This window comes from Biomphalaria glabrata, chromosome 7, assembly GCF_947242115.1.
Source record: "Biomphalaria glabrata chromosome 7, xgBioGlab47.1, whole genome shotgun sequence".
Taxonomy (NCBI): Eukaryota; Metazoa; Mollusca; class Gastropoda; family Planorbidae; genus Biomphalaria; species Biomphalaria glabrata.
In genome coordinates, this window is record NC_074717.1 from 19,771,071 (window position 1) to 19,787,600 (window position 16,530).

Below are 16,530 nucleotides of genomic sequence, written 5' to 3' on the forward strand. Positions count from 1 at the left end.
TTTTGATTAGCATGACAAAGTAATGTTTGTATTTATGTCAACAAAATCAGGTCAAGACATTGGAAATATTAAAACTATCATATATCAAACTATACACACATAAATTAAATAAATAGATCTATCATGATTGGTTCAATAAATTAATAGAATAAATTAGTGAATGGCTGGATAATCATCCAATGATTTGAAGGCTGTGGCTGGAAGGCCACTTTTCCATTGCAACAGATTCAACTTCTTTTTTTCTTCTTCTTTGGTTGGGGTAGGGAAACATATATTTTACAGAGCCAACTGCCCACTTCTACACAATATGTTTCTTGCTTATCTGAAATAAAAGTTTATCTTTCTCTTTGATTTTCATGTCCCTTTCTTTAATGGCTTTATCTTTTTCTTTAAGGACCAGTTTATAGTTCTCTAGTTCTTTTTGTTGCTGCTGTATCACTTCTTGCAACCTTTCAATTTGCTGATGAGAAATTAAAGATAAATGTCATGTGAATAGTAGTTGGATATAGGGACAATCAAGTTACCAAACCAATGCATGGGTCAAAAATGTAAACAGAGATCTAGAGATGCATATATGAGAAAGAGATGTAAACAGTGGATGTAGAAGTAAACAGTGGATGTATCTTATCTTATCTTATATAATACAGACATTACTTCAAAAAAGAAGATGATTACGTCCTACGCGTCATGCATTTAGTCATGCATATTAACCAATGACTTAAATTCTGCCAAGTCACTGGTTTTCCTGGCTAGCTCAGGCAACCCATTCCATGCTCTAATAGCACTAGGGAAGAAGGAGTAGAAGTAAACAGTGGATGTAGAAGTAAACAGGGGATGTAGAAGTAAACAGTGGATGTAGAAGTAAACAGTGGATGTAGAAGTAAACAGGGGATGTAGAAGTAAACAGTGGATGTAGAAGTAAACAGGGGATGTAGAAGTAAACAGTGGATGAAGAAGTAAACAGGGGATGTAGAAGTAAACAGTGGATGTAGAAGTAAACAGTGGATGTACAAGTAAGTGTGGAACAGATAAGTTTAAAATAGGACAGAGAAATGAATAAAGAAATATTAGACATTATATCTACCCTAAACCCTGGCCAACTATGCTTTTTTCTAGCAATTATGTCAAAGGTCAGATGAAAACACAGACAAAAGGTTGGACAAAAAGCCAGGTAAAGGCAAAGCCAAATACTTCCCACCAGTTCACAACATCATAGGTACATTCGAAGTACATGATGTTAAAGAAAAATGGAATACATTGAAATTCTCCCTTTCCCCCTGAGCTGTTATGGTCATGACATTACCATAAACATACATATAGGTCATCCTGCTGGAGCAAGTAAAAACAAAGGATGTTTGGGCCATGAGGCCTTCACCAGCTACAAACAAACAAAAAAAGACAAAACAAAATAAGCTTACAGTTAACTTTGTTTTTAATTGGTCTGGCAGGGTTACCGAGATGTAAGTTTATTGTATTTTCTATACAGTCATTTCCCACTGCAGCAGTAAATTTGTTCCCTTGTGGCTGTGTTCTTGAAGCAAGACACATGTTTGCAACCTCATCTCTCAAACTTTCACAAACATGTAGAAATACAAAGAACACTAGTGACAAGAACAATGCTAATGGGAATCTCAAGCTCTATTTTCAGTTCCTTCAAGTTCAGCTCGTCTAGCCGTTTCAAAGATATCATTTTAAATAAGCTCCTATCTGAGGCCTCCATTGAGTCACTCAATCCCACTTCCAGCACCAATGTATAACTTAAGGGAGGCAACTTAAGGAGGCAAGGATGTTTATTCACAAGAAATCACAAATACATCATAACAACATCTATCTTTAGCACAGTCTTTTCACTTCGGCTCTCGACTTGGGCGGAAATCGTTCTTCCTCCCAATGTCAACATCCTTCCTAGTCAGGTATCTAGAAATGCGCACCTTCTGCACTAGCCTGGATGGCGGTGCGCATGGCAAAGTTATAACAATATATATATATATATATATATATTTATATATATATATATTTATTTATTTGCTTAAAGTTTTGAAAGAATCAAGTTTACAAATTAATATGAAATGAGGCTTAGTATTTTTAAATGTTTACCTGCTCTCTGGACAGAAATAATGAACTGTTTAACAACTCTTGTGCTGATGGTCTTTCTGTTGGATTTGTACTGACTAAAGCTTTAATAGCATCTGCCTGATAGAATGATATAACTGACATAAGAGATTCTTGTTTGTCTGTTTTTTATTATTATTATAATTTAATAGAAATCGTTTCAATAGATTTGTTTCTCACTTTGTTTCATTGTTTACAAACACATCACCTAGATGTTGCTTAGTGTGATCAAAGTTTTTAATCCTCTTAAAACTTAATTCATAATTGTTTACATAAATAAAATAAAAAATGTCTTGACAACTTTAGACACACATAAAGAAGTTTTACTTAATTTAGCTTTGAATTTAAACTAATATGTATGTAGATTGTCATCAGCTTACTTGTGGGGCAAGATTAATGTGTGACCAAGACATCATGCAGTTTTCTTCTCCCCTAGCAAATCTAATGTAATAAGAGCTGGAGAAGACACTTCATAGGCCCAATATAATCTTCATATGCCTAACTTCAAAGACTTATCTCTACCAGGATTCTATTAAGAATATTTTTTTCCTTGGCAGTCATTTTACACCAAGAGCACCTAAATCAGTAAGGAGGATAACTCCTATTAAGAGCATCTAGAGTTATGCGTCTACACAGCTCTCAATCATTCTCTGATATACAAAGTTGTTGACTACATCCAATACAAACTTTGCTGGGCCACAAAAGTTACCAACCTGAAGTGTCCATTTCTGAACAAACTGTTTACTACATTTCCCTTTCTTCCTCAACTTTTCAATCTCTTTCAGCCTCTCCATCTCTGTGGTGAACACATTGAACATTTCAAACAGAATCACACCCAGGCTGTACATGTCACTCTGGAACATCATCAAGGAAAAAAACAAGTCAGAGCTTCAGTTCATTAGGAACAAAACAAGTTAGAGCTTCAGTTCATTAGGAACAAAACAAGTTATATACTGGAGTTTCTTTATTTATTCATCAATACTCAGAAAAAGTTGGTGTTTGAATCATTGTAATAAATATACAAAAAATACAAGTTGACACAAAAAATTACAAGCTGACACAATCCCATCTTCATTTTCTACAAACATCTATTTAAGGCAAAAACATAAGTTGCTCAGACTAACCTTGATATCATAGTGTGAACCTTTGAGTTGTTCTGGTGATGCATAAGATGATGTCCCAACTCCAGTTGTGTGGGTGTCAAGGTACAAAATGGTGTCTACACAATGAGAATTTACATTCAATTACAAAAAATGTTATATTTAATTAAAATACACAATTTTTTAAACAAAAAGTTTAAATTTCACTTTATCTAAAACTATTTTGACATCTTATTAGTGACATCTGTCTTGAAATCTATGATTGAAAATAGAACGTAAATAGTTGTGTCTGCTATAACTATTAGAAGAGTTGCGGAGTAAAAAAAAAAAGAAAATGTTTACCATCATCTGTGGGAGTTGGTTTTAAAATAATTTCTTCTCTACCATGACTGAACACATCTTCTTTGGCCAAACCAAAGTCTCCAATTTTGACGTGAAGCTCTTTGCCAGATAAAAATATATTCCTGGGCTGATTTCAATAAAAATGCATGGTTTGATTACTTAATATAGATGCTAATATTTTTCCTTTTTATTAGCTTTAAATTACAGATGTATAACAAATATGAGGAAAAATAACATTTTAAAAATATTTTGAGTTTCTTAAATAAACTGTACATTTTGAAAAATTACATAAATAAAAAAAATCTCTTAAGATTTTAATTTAAAATTATTTTCATAAATTTTAATATTAATTTCAGAATTATTGACTTTAAATTCTAATTTGACTTAAATAAGTATATTTACGTAAATTTCATACCATTATTGAAAATTAATATATTTTGATGAAATAATTTTTTTTTAATGCTCTTTTCTTCTAGTTTACAAAGATACTACTATCTCATCAGAAAGAAAAATTAAAATAAAAACCTAGCAGAAAGACAACTTATAAATAAATCCCTACTGAATTTCAGACAATACCTTAAGGTCTCTGTGTATCAGTCCTTGAGAATGGATAAAGTTGACTGCCATCAGAACCTGGTGAAATATTCTCATGTTGTCAACACGTAGACTTTCATCTAAAATTGTGAACAGTAAATGTAATTGAATTGTTAATGCGTGCAGTTGGGCATCATTAATTTGAATCAAACTCCATGGGAGTGCTATAACTAGTGCAATGCAGAATCAAGATTTATTTTTAATAACACAATATAGAATAGAAACAACATTTTCTCCACTTTTAGCAAAGTTTAGAAAAAGAGACAAAACCTTTTAAATGAATGATTTCTAAAAGCTAATCTCACCCTCAATAGCTTGAAGTTTTGTGTTCCTGTTTAGCAACCACTCTTGCAATGTGATAGAGCAGAGTTCCATCTGAATGTACAGTGTTATTGAGCTCTTGGAACAGGAAGGCAATATTTGTAAATAAGATAACACACGAATACATAAATTGAGGACAGCCTCCCTCCCCCCCACACACTTAAATGTTTAAAAAAAAAAAAAAGAAAAAAGTAATTTGTATGGATGTTGTGGATAAGTGCTTAATAAATATTGCTTTGAAAAAATGTTTACAAGTATGAACATGAAAAATAAAAGTGCATAATTTTGCAAAATAACAAATAGCTAAAAAAAAATTCACCTATGAGCTTTTTTACAAAAATGCTCTAGATTATTTTGCAATGTTGAATAGTTTACTTTGGCTAGAGTTCAGCTCTTAAGGAGCAGCGCACATAGAATACATCAAGGCCTGAAAGCTTTTTTTTTTTACATCCTCCAACTGAACAGCAATGAAAATGCTGTTCCACAAATACTTTTACCTCATGAATTGTAGGAGCCCTTACTCCCTCCCTGAAAAAATAGAAATTCTCTTTTCTGAAGCTCCACATATTTAAATATAAACCTGGCTTCTATTGCATTCCTTTTCACACATTAGTACACATGTTCATAAAGCCAATTTGTTCATTTGTTTAAATAAAGTAGCAACATACAAACAAACAGATGGAAAATCTTTTTAAGCTGTCCAATATTTTTAACATCTCTGGTACATATTGCAGTTATAGAAATTCATGATGAGAGAAGTGGTAAAATCTGTATATAGTTTCAATGTTGTCTGAGTAACAATTGAATTGCCTCAAAGCTTAACTCCATTAGGATATAAACTCAACCCATCAAGTATTGTTACCTATGTCCTCCCACCAATTATTCTATTGATAACATTTTTTGAGATTTCAGAACTATTTTAGGAAAAAATGTTTTCGCAAAATACATTTGCTCAACTTTAGTAGAAAACACCAAAGTTTTCTTGAATAACAATTTTAGTAAATAAAGAGGATTTGTCAAAATGTAAATAAATTTAGAAGGTGTATAAAATATGTAATTAAAAAGATTCAAATACATACCTGAAAGTCATATACTTTTTGTTTGTCTATAATATCTTCAGTTTCATAAGCATAGCTGGTTTTCTTATTATATGCCCAGTGCAATTTATCAGGAATCATTTCTTTTTTTATCCCAATAACAGGATGGCTTATTGAATCAAGCCAGTCACTACTTTCTTCAACAACAGCCAATGAATTTTTGTCTCCCAAACCATTGTCACCAGTTTGAAATGAAACAGAATTTTCCTCTGCAACTTTTTTACTGGGCCGAGAGATTGTATCCATGTGAGGAAATGAAAGATGATCCTCTTTAAACGTTTTTTCGTAATCATGTGTTAAAGTTAATCCTTTAGAGATTAATGATGTATGTACCAAACGAGATTGATTTAAATGCACACTGTGATCAGAAGAAAGTTTTCTAGTATCCAATAAGTCCCCAGAATGAGTCACGGATTCTGTTTTGACAAAGTTGATTTCATAATAAGAATGAGCACTGTGGGCAGATGTCACATGGTCATTCATCTCAGCGTGGCTCTCAAGGGCAACAAGGGCCTCACTTTGACTCTGTGACTTGCAGTTGTTTTCTGAGAAGTTAATAGATTGAACCTCCTCATCTTTATTGTACATCTTTAAGCTAGAGATCTGAGACTGTTCTCTGTGAACCATTGTAGAACTTGCTAACAAAATGTCAGCATTCTGTCTTAGACTTGTTGGCTTGGATGGTGATAGGGAATCTTTAACCATAATACTGCTAAATAATTTGGCTTTCATTGCAAGACCATTGCCATCTAATTCTGGATAATGTGCAGGAGTTTCTTGAGTGTTTTCTTCCCCATCCGAGACAAATGCTATACTGTAACTTGTGCTGTTGTTTTTACTAAAGAACAAACAACATTTTCTGTCAGTAATTTTGACCAAATGAACCATTATAAATGACTAGATCCTTTGTAAACACATTGTAGATAATACAAATTTTTCTAGGCAAAATATGTTAATTTATTATATATAAATAAATAGAAAAAATAATTAACTCAAATGATGGTACACATTTACAAGGCAACATTTGTTAACAATAGATTTAAAATACCTTTCAGTAGCACTTGTGTACTCTTGTTTCTGTGGGCTAGATGGGAGTGATTTTCCTGCATTACACAAAATAAGATGCATGTAAGAGGTACTTTGCAGCATGAATCTTAAGATCTTAGTTGATCTTAAGTTTGAAAAGTAACATAACAAATACAATACACACAAAAAAAGACAAACAACAAACAAACAAACACCAGTGCATGTCCCTTACCTGTGCTAGCCATGTATGGGTTATCATACTCCATCCAAGCTGCATTATAACCAACTATATTTGAATGGTGAAGATTGGCCAAAGCTTTTACTTCTCTAAGCAGCTACAGAGCATAAAAACAACTTTCTATTTTTTAATGTGAACCTTCATTATAAAGAAAATATAGTGGAATGTTATAAGACTAAGACTAAGACTGCTTTATTGATCCTTATGGAAATTTGTTGTGATTACAAGTACTCTTTTCTCATATAAAGACAACACAACAGATACATACACATAAATAGAACAAACACACAAAGAAGATATAGTATGATATTGAAACAAAGACTAAAAATGTTTACCTTTAAAAGTGTTTCTGTATTTTTATGCTTGAATTTTATTTTTTTAACAGCATACTCACAACCATCTAGATAGTTCCTCGCCTGTAAAGAAACAGAACAAATTTGTTGGGACACATTTTCAAATATGTCTGTACACTGTAATATGGGGAGCGTAACAATAAATGGAAACAAGTTTTTAAAATAGTTTCTTTCAATTAGCTAAAGGAAAAATGAGTTAAGTGTGTGTTACCAATGGTAAACATGGTTGTCAATGACAGGCAGCATAATGGCTATAGGTTAACAGGGTTGTCCAGTAAAATGACAAACCCCAATGACTTCCCCAGTACAAAAAACTTCAGGTACCCACTACACTATAATGTCCTCACTTAAGTAAAATGTAGACACCATCTTATATATCTAGAAGTCATGCACCTCATAGCTATTCTATAATGCAACCAGCTAATACATATTTAAAAACAAAAAGGTTAGGGTTAAAAAAGAAAGAGTGCAAATGTTTCATACATCATTTTGGCAGGTGCAATATACACCTCGTTTATTATTACTATGTAAAATGTGGTACAAACATTACAATCAATCAGTAAAATGACTTACTTTATAGACAGAACCAAAACCTCCTTTTCCTAAAAGACATAGTTCTTCAAACTCAAATCTGTAACGTGATGTTTGCTGGGAAATGACATCCTCCTCAAGGCTTAAACTGTTATATATTTATATATATATATTTATTTATTTATATACATATATATACATTTTAAAAAGAATTTTAATAAAAATGATTAAATCAATGCTTTGACCTTTTGCATATTTAACATGCATACAAAAAAATAAAAACACCCAAAAAGAACTACATACTTGAGATAAGGCTCCACTGATGGTAAAGCTAGTAGTGATTTACTCTGCAAAATTTCAAACATTAAGAACAATTGTGAAAATAAATAACTTTAACTCTAAATGGTATACAAACATTTGAACATGTTTTTTTATTGCTCATGAATAAAATATAGACACTATTTCCAAGTGTGGTCACCTTATTTAGAGACTGGATGGCAGTTCTCATGATTTTGTCAAACATAGCCCTTTGTTGGAAGCGCAAGCTGCTCATTTCATCCAGATGGCTGAGTGGAGCTATGATGTTTAACTTGATGAGTCGATTGCACAGAACTGTATATGTAATTTTTTTATATTAGATATATTATTTTTTTATATTAATATATTATTAATCATAGAAAATATATTTTATGTAAAGACTCTATCAAGCTCTCTGCAAAACATTGCACAGTATATATATATATATATATATATATATATATATATATATTTAGTTTGTCCATTGTGGTTCGATGATGACCACTTTGTCATCCAGGGGGCTGAGGGCTTTGCACTGGGGTTTTATGCCTCCTCATGTGGCTGGTGAGACCTATGTGAGCCCAGAATGTTATATATATATAAAAAGCGGCAACAGAACTTTACCATCACATAAAATTGAATAAGTATATGCTGGCAACAGATAATCTAAGTGGACATATGATAATTCCATTAAGATTAAAAACCTAATTATATTGTTATTGTTTTTTTTAACTCGCAGTTGGTTACAAAAAAAACTTCCCTAACATAAATAATTTAGCAAACTTAATCTACAAATAATAACAAATATAGAAAATGAAAATGAAAAAACTTACTTTTAAACAATTGGCTAGCTTTTGACTTTTCCTTAGCATACATGAAACAGAGCTGTTCTAGTAAAGATGCCATTAGAAGATGAGGGTGAATGCTGGTGCTGGATGCCAAAGCTAACATCTTTGCATCTTCCTTATTTTCTAAGTCATTGGTATCCCCTTTCTTTTCTTTTATCAGGTGTTGAAGTTTGTTATCTACAAAAACTTGGAATGCAAACAAAACAATATTTTAAATTAAAATTCTACTGTAAAAAACAACAAAACTCCTACTACAACTTAACCCAAAGCAGAATGCCCTTAAAACAATTAAGTGTATTATGATAATACAATAAGCTTTAGAAGGTTCTTGTAGTCCAATATCTCTAGAATAACATAAACATAAATATGGTAAACTCTACATCACTTGCATGACAGATCTTTAGAAACTTTACATTTAATGAAAGCAAATAAATGAGTTAGTACACTACAAACTTAAATAATTTATCAACTCTGTTATAATAACTGTGTCAAGATGAAAAAAAAATAATTCTGGGACAGAATACATCCTGACAATTAAAATGTGTATTGAAAACATAATACCTTTTTTTCAAATTTTAAAACTCATTGATTACTGGTAACTGATATAACTTTGTGGATAGGAATTTTCACCTAAATTTTTAAAAAAGGAACTGTATTCGAGCTTTGGTTTTATATGATACCCTTTATTTTTTAAATTGTGAACTATTAGCACTAAAATGCAATTTTTTTCCAATTATATATGTTTAAAAAAAAGCATTAAGAGAAATACATCTAGACTTACACATTTCCTTCTGTTTAGGCTTGTACTCCTTGTGTCTCTTTGAGTCTTCCAATGTTTTCATAGCTCTTTGAGCTTTCAGTTGCGCTTGATTGGCACGCTGGTCTGACCTCATTGTCATCACCAGAGTGTCACTTTTTACTTTCATTGCTGGGTTGGTCATGCTTTTGTAAATTTCAACCTAAGCACAGTTTGAGATGTTAACTTAAATGTCTAAACAACCTAATCAGGGTTTGAGATGTCAACTGAAATATCCAAAAATATGAACAATTATTTGCACATCTAGTATATATATATATATATATATATATAAATAAATAAATAAATGAAAGTAAGAGTATATGTATGTATGTCACGCATAGAAATCAAACAGTTTGACCGATCTTAATAAAACTTGCCACAAATGTTCCTTAGATCATGGCGGAGACCGTAATGTATGATTAATGTCCCTCTCACAAATAGGGAACCCCAAAAATAGAAAAAAGAGCTAAATTGATCTCTATTTAAGAACAAAACTTTTTGAACAAATCAGGTAAACCCATTTCCACAGTATTTTCTATTTGACATGATTATGTCGTGTAAACCCATTTTCACAGTATTTTCTATTTGACATGATTATGTCGTGTAAACCCATTTTCACACTCTACTTTTATTTTCGTTTAACATAAATCTAAATCCAATCCACTAGATTAGAAATACCAAAACTAAGGCCAGCAGACTACGGGTTTACTTGCGTTCAAAGAGCACAGGTATGATGATGTCACTTTCTAGGACAGAAGGAGGGTAGGTTCAGGTTTAAGGAGATTTTTTTTTAGAAAATTTGTATTGATATCAGCTAAACATGAACCATCTAAAATGCTTCTTAATAGGGACTAAAACACATACATGTCATAGCCTATGTGTCAATAGGGGATGTTCACTAATATTAGTTTATTACTATTTATATAAATGACATTAAAGAAGGCTATTTTAATTAAAATTGAGCTGTTAGGCTTGTGAGAGAGCACTACTTTTTTTTTTTACACTATTTTATTACTATTTTGCCACACGTCACTAAAGAAAGACAAAGGCAATCAAAAGTGATAGGCTACTAAAGCAAAAAATTTATACAATTTACAAACAAACACAGTGATAGGCCCAACCCTGCTCTCCCTCTCTCTTATTCTGTCTGGTAGGTACTAAGCGTGCTATCATCAACACAGTGCCAGAAAAAAAAATGTAGAGGGAGGGACAATTATTGATCAATCAGGTACCAAATTTAGAACAGTCACTGAGTAGTGAGCCGTGACCTCCGAGTGAGCAGGCTAGAGATGTAGGGTCACGCAATTTTTTTCTTTGTGGGTCAACTAGTAGGCTACAGTAAAGGTAAAACCTGTGTCTAATGGCCTTGTTGTGGCGTCCGTTACAAACAGAGAAGGAAGCAAATGAGAGTGTGAAATGTAACACTGACCTATATATCTATCTGTCTTGAGTTGGTATAAAAAGAAATTGATATAAAAAAAGAAAATTGAAGATAATATTTTTGTAAATACAATAACTATGAAGTGTTCATTAGCACACTGAGAGTGTTGGTTAAGTTACAAAGGGGTGAACGTAGTTCATTAATGTCAGCGCTGGATCTCATTGACCAGACCTGGCCTCTTCAGCATCATATTTTATTGTAACTATACTATGTGTAGCAAAAACAAAACATCAATTTTTATTGACAAATGGATGACAACTTTAAAGACATATATATGCAGTTTTTGCACTAACTAACCATTAGGTAGGGAACTATAGAAATTCAAATGTAAAAATTGCTGCGACAGGGCCAAACCTGTTCATTAGATGGAAATGACTAGATAGAAATATATTATTATAGATCTAATCTATGACTTGGTAAGTACTAGAGGTCTAGATCTTGATTTAGAGTAGATTCTACTCTACTCTAGTTTACTACTCTAGATTAATAGATTCTTTAAAATCTATATCAATGATTATTTTAGATTCTTATTTTCTACACAATTCTGGAATCTAGAATGTCTAGATCTAGTTTTTTTTCTAGATCTGCATCTAGCCAATCTATTCTAGGCAAGTAACACTAACTGTGACTAACAGTAATAGTCAGTAACTTTAGTAAGTAACACTCTAACACTAACACTAGTAACAGTGTCCGTGACTAACACTAACAGTAGTTGACTAGTTACAGTTAGGATTAGATTTAGATTTAGTAAAGTAAGTAACACTAGTAACTAGTAACAGTGAATAAAACAAATCTTTGTGATCTCCTTTTTAGATAGATCTATTAGATTTTTATTATGGCAATTTCCGCAATGAGCGTCAATATTTACAAACTGCAACTGTTGCCAGATTGGCTTGGTTGGTTACCGATAAATTAGATATATACCACTCAATCCAAAAAATAAAATAAAATGAGTTCTCTTTTGTTGCCAACTATAAAATATAGTTCTGAAAAAGTTCGATAGCGTTTGAAAATGTAGATCTATTTTATTTAAACAACTCATACATTTACTAGATCTAGTGCAAGTTATAGAGCAAATGTAGATTATTTCTAGATCTAACTTTTTTTTGTAATGATTTTTTGTCTATACTCTTAAGAATTAATAAGTCTTAATAAAATGTTATGGATCTGTCTTTGTGTTTTGTTTTTCTTATTTGTGTTATATGTTAATGCATTATTTCATTAGCACGTAAACGTGTGTATGGTACACTGGTACTGGTATGTTTATGATTAAAATTGGATTTTTTTTTTTTGACAAGAGTACAGTATAGAAGACTTGCGCCAACAGTTACTGGCACAAAAATCAATAGTTTCAGATAGATGTAGATAAGACTTATAGGCTAGTAGGCCAATTTAGATCTCATCTTTATTTAATTTAAATCGTAATCATAAATCGTAATCAAAATATTACTAAATAGATCTATTTAAAATGTAATCATTAGTCTATATAGATCTAGATGGTATTTAAATTGGTTTTTTTCTTTCACACAAACACACACACACAAATCTAAACCTAGTCTATATCAAATAACGGTACTATATGATAGATCTATAAAAAAAATTTATTGATCTATACCCACTACTGTATGTAAGGAGCAAACTTGGAGATGTCTGACATGGCTAAACACATGTGCCCCATTCTGCTGTTAGGGGTTAGCATGGGCTCAATTAAGGGGCACTGATGAAACCCATGTGGGGCCAGTAAGAGGGGTGATCATTGAGGGGCCTGAAAGTGCTTAATTAATTTATGGGCCCCATCTGGGGAACGAACATTGACCCAAACAGGTGCCCTTAGGGGTGAGCTTGGGCTCAGATAGTGGCACAGATTGAGAAAGCTGAAAGAGCTGTAACTCATGGGCTCTATTTGGGGGATGAAAATTGGCCCAAACAATAGGGGTCCTTAAGGGTGAGTTTGGGCTCAGATAGGGTCCCAGATGAATTCAGGATAAAACCCATGCGGGGCCAGTAAGAGGGGCGAACATTGAGGGCTAAACACATGGGGCCCATTTAGCGATTAATGTTGGCTTAAAAGGGTGCCCTGAAAGGTGAGCCTTGGCTCAGATAGGGGGATCGGATGAATTTCGAATAAAACCAAGTAAGAGCGTCGAACATTGAGGGGCCTGCGAGGGCTAAAAACATGGCCCCCATTTTGGGGATCATCGTTGTTCAAATGGGGGTCCTTAAAGGGCGATTGTGGGCACTATCATGGGGCCCAGATGGAGCCCTAGTGGAGGCCAGTAAGGAGCAAACTGCAAGGGGCTTCAAAGGGCTAAACACAATGGCCCTAATCGAAGGCATACGTTGACCCAAGCAGGCCCTTAGGAGTGAGCTTGGGCTCAGGGGGCCCAGATGAAACCCTTTTAGGGACAGTAAGGGGGCAAACATTGAGAAGCCTAAAAGTGCTATAACTCATGGGCTCCATTTGGGGGATGAAAATTGGCCCAAACAACAGGGGTCCTAAATGGTGAGTCTGTGCTCAGTTAGGGGGCCCAATGAAGCCCTGATAAAACCGGTGGGGACAGTAAGAGGGGCGAACATTGAGGGGTCTGAAAGGGCTAAACACATGTGACCCATTTAGGGATTAATGTTGGTCCAAAAGGGTGCCATTAGGGGTGAACTTGTGGTCGGGGGACCCAGATGAAACCCTCATAGGGCCAGTAATGGGGCAAATATTGAGAAGCCTGAAAAGGCTACAACTCATGGGCTGCATTTGGGGGGTGAAAATTGGCCCAAACAACAGGGGTCCTAAATGGTGAGTCTGGGCTTAGTAGCTCAGTTAGGGGACCCAGATAAATTCCGGTTAAAACCCATGAGGGGCCAGTAAGAGGGGCAAACATTGAAGTCCTGACAAAACTGAAGTGGGGACGGTAAGAGGGGCGAACATTGAGGGGTCTGAAAGGGCTAAACACATGTGACCCATTTAGGGATTAATGTTGGCCCGAAAGGGTGCCCTTAGAGGTAAGCCTGGGCTCAGTAAGTTGGCCCAGATGAATTCCTGATAAACAGACATGGGGCCATTAACAGGGAAAAACATTGAGGGGCCTGAAAGGGCTAAAGACATGGGCCCTATTTCGGGGGTTGATCGTCGCTCAAATGGGGGCCCTTAAAGAGCGATTCTGGGCACAATCAGGGGGCAAAGATAAAGCCCTAGTGGAGGCCAGTAAGGGACGAACTTTAAGGGGCCTGAAAGGGCTAAACACAATGGCCCCAATTCACTGGCGGATCGAGGGGGGGGAGGTAGGAGCAATCGCCCCACCCCCCTCTGCTCCCCCACCCCTTCTGGAACGAATTTTATTAAAGAAATCACACAATCTGTGTACGAATTTATTGGTTATGTTAATAATATATACTAATTAATTATTTTTCAACCTGCTTCTAGATTATTTGGCCCCCCCCCCCCATTTAGTATGTTGGCCAATCTGGTGGGATGGGGAGGTGGCGATGGCATAAACTTTCATTCGGGGGGGAGGGCGTTCTAATTTATTTGTAGAAATCACAGCTTGGTAACAGAATCAATTAAATATCTATATAATTAAAATTAAAACACCGATCTTTATATTATGTCGTTTCCCTGTTAGCCGATTGGGTGGGGTGGGGTGGGGCGAAGACATCCTTTTTTTTAAAGTCTAAGCCCAATAGAGACGTTTGCGAGGCGTTAACTTGATTTGCGACCGTACCGCGCCATTAGCTTTATGACGTTCAATCTTTCTAAGGCTTTTTGTCGTACTTCTTACAAATGATCAGACATAACCAGCTTAGGGCCGTGGGTCCGATTCAAGCGTGGTCCCATCAATTTTTAGATTTATGGCTGCTTGGTGGATGTCTTTTCCAATGTGAATAGGGTCTGAACTGAGGTTTTTTAGTACAATTTATTTCCATTTTCCACATACGAGTAAAGAACGAAATCGTGACGAGGTCACGTTGGAATTCCGCCGTGAGAGCTGCAGCGGATATCCCGGTCTGCCAGATTAGCAGGTCGTCAGCGAAGAGCAGAGATCAACATTTCAATCGTTCTGTCAGATCGTTTATATAGACTAAGAAAAGCGTACATGATAATGATGAGCCCTGCGGTAAACCTTGCTCAAGTATTCTTTTGCGAGACACGCTAGATCCGTAGCGCGACTGGACTGTCCTGTCTGTTAAGAAGTTTTTTAGTCACCGATACATATTTGAGCATACTCCGAGGTTCATTCATTTTAGCAATAATCCTTGTCTCCAAACTTCATCTTGGCCCCCTGATTGCGCCCAGACTCAGCCCTAAGGGCCACCCTTTGGGCCAATGTTCACCTCTGAAATGGGGGCCCATGTGTTTGACCCTTTCAGGCCCCTAAATGTTAGCCCCACACTGGCTTTTGAGGGTTCCATCAAGGCTTCATATGGGCCCCTGAAATGAGCCCAGACTCAGGCCTAAGGGCCCCCATTTGGGCCAATGTTCCCCTCCAAAATGGGAACCCTTGTGTTTAGACCTTTCAGGCCCCTCAATGTTAGCCCCACACTTACTCCATGAGGGTTCAATCAGGGCTTCATCTGGGCCCCCGAACTGAGACCAGAATTGACCCTTAAGGGCCCTGTTTGGGCTTTCATTAATTGCCCCCAAAGGGCCAAGTATCTTTGGCCCTGTTGGGGCCCACAAGTCCTTCACCTTACAGGCCTCACACGGGTTTCACAAGGGGATTTTCTGGACACCCTGACTGATCTCAGACTCAGCCCTATAGGCACCTGTTCGGGCCAATATTCATCCCCCAAATGGGGGCCATGTGGTTAGTATGAGCTGGTCCAGTTGGTGCCCTTACCTGGCCCAAAATCTTTGCTACAAATAACAGGGATCCACTCATCCGGTCTTTATCTGGGCCCTCTAATGAGCCCAAACTCACCCCTAAGAGCTCCCATTTATCTTCCGAATGGTGTCCATGTGTTTAGCGTAGGTTTCATCAGGGCTTTATCTGGGCCCCCTAATTGAGCACAGATTCATCCCTAACGGCCCCCATTCATCCTCCAAATAAGCCCATCTCTTTGCCCCCATCACTGGCCCCACGTAGGTTTCATCAGGGTTTTATCTGGGCCCTCCGATTAAAGACAGTCTCATCCCTAATGGCCCCCATTCATCCTCCAAAAAAGGCCCGTGTTTAGCCCTTTCAGGCCACTCAATGTTTACACTCATCACTGGCCCCTTGTGGGTTTCAGCAGGGTGTTATCTGGGCCCCCTAATTGAGCATAGACTCACCCATTCATCCTCTAAATGGGGTCCATTTGATTAACTCTTCAGACCACTCAATGTTTGGCCCACACTGGCCCATGAGGGTTCCCTCAAGGCTTCACCTGGGCCTTCTAACTTAGCCCAGGCACAGCCCGAAGGGCGTCCATTTGGACCAATGTTCATCCCCCCAATGGG

The 16,530-nt window shown here is 35.8% G+C and overlaps 1 protein-coding gene across 6 annotated transcripts in view; it reads right to left on the reverse strand.

The window, feature by feature from the left end:
* The window catches only part of LOC106061019 (eukaryotic translation initiation factor 2-alpha kinase 1-like), a 19,646-nt gene continuing 3,116 nt past the window's right edge, over positions 1-16,530 (reverse strand). For 5 of the 6 annotated variants that reach the window (XM_056034488.1, XM_056034483.1, XM_056034484.1 and 2 more), the window contains exons 2-17: positions 9,641-9,882; positions 8,845-9,045; positions 8,193-8,326; positions 8,018-8,061; positions 7,757-7,862; positions 7,166-7,246; positions 6,825-6,927; positions 6,615-6,669; positions 5,549-6,404; positions 4,454-4,547; positions 4,131-4,228; positions 3,555-3,681; positions 3,237-3,331; positions 2,826-2,966; positions 2,098-2,193; positions 1-460 (exon numbers count right to left, since the gene is read on the reverse strand). In XM_056034488.1, the coding sequence (XP_055890463.1) occupies positions 299-460; positions 2,098-2,193; positions 2,826-2,966; positions 3,237-3,331; positions 3,555-3,681; positions 4,131-4,228; positions 4,454-4,547; positions 5,549-6,404; positions 6,615-6,669; positions 6,825-6,927; positions 7,166-7,246; positions 7,757-7,862; positions 8,018-8,061; positions 8,193-8,326; positions 8,845-9,045; positions 9,641-9,800 (2,553 nt within the window). In that variant the 5' untranslated portion in view covers positions 9,801-9,882 and the 3' untranslated portion in view covers positions 1-298. Of the gene's footprint in view, positions 461-2,097; positions 2,194-2,825; positions 2,967-3,236; positions 3,332-3,554; positions 3,682-4,130; positions 4,229-4,453; positions 4,548-5,548; positions 6,405-6,614; positions 6,670-6,824; positions 6,928-7,165; positions 7,247-7,756; positions 7,863-8,017; positions 8,062-8,192; positions 8,327-8,844; positions 9,046-9,640; positions 9,883-11,396; positions 11,812-16,530 lie in introns of those variants that run through there. The other variant, XM_056034485.1, reaches the window with a different exon arrangement.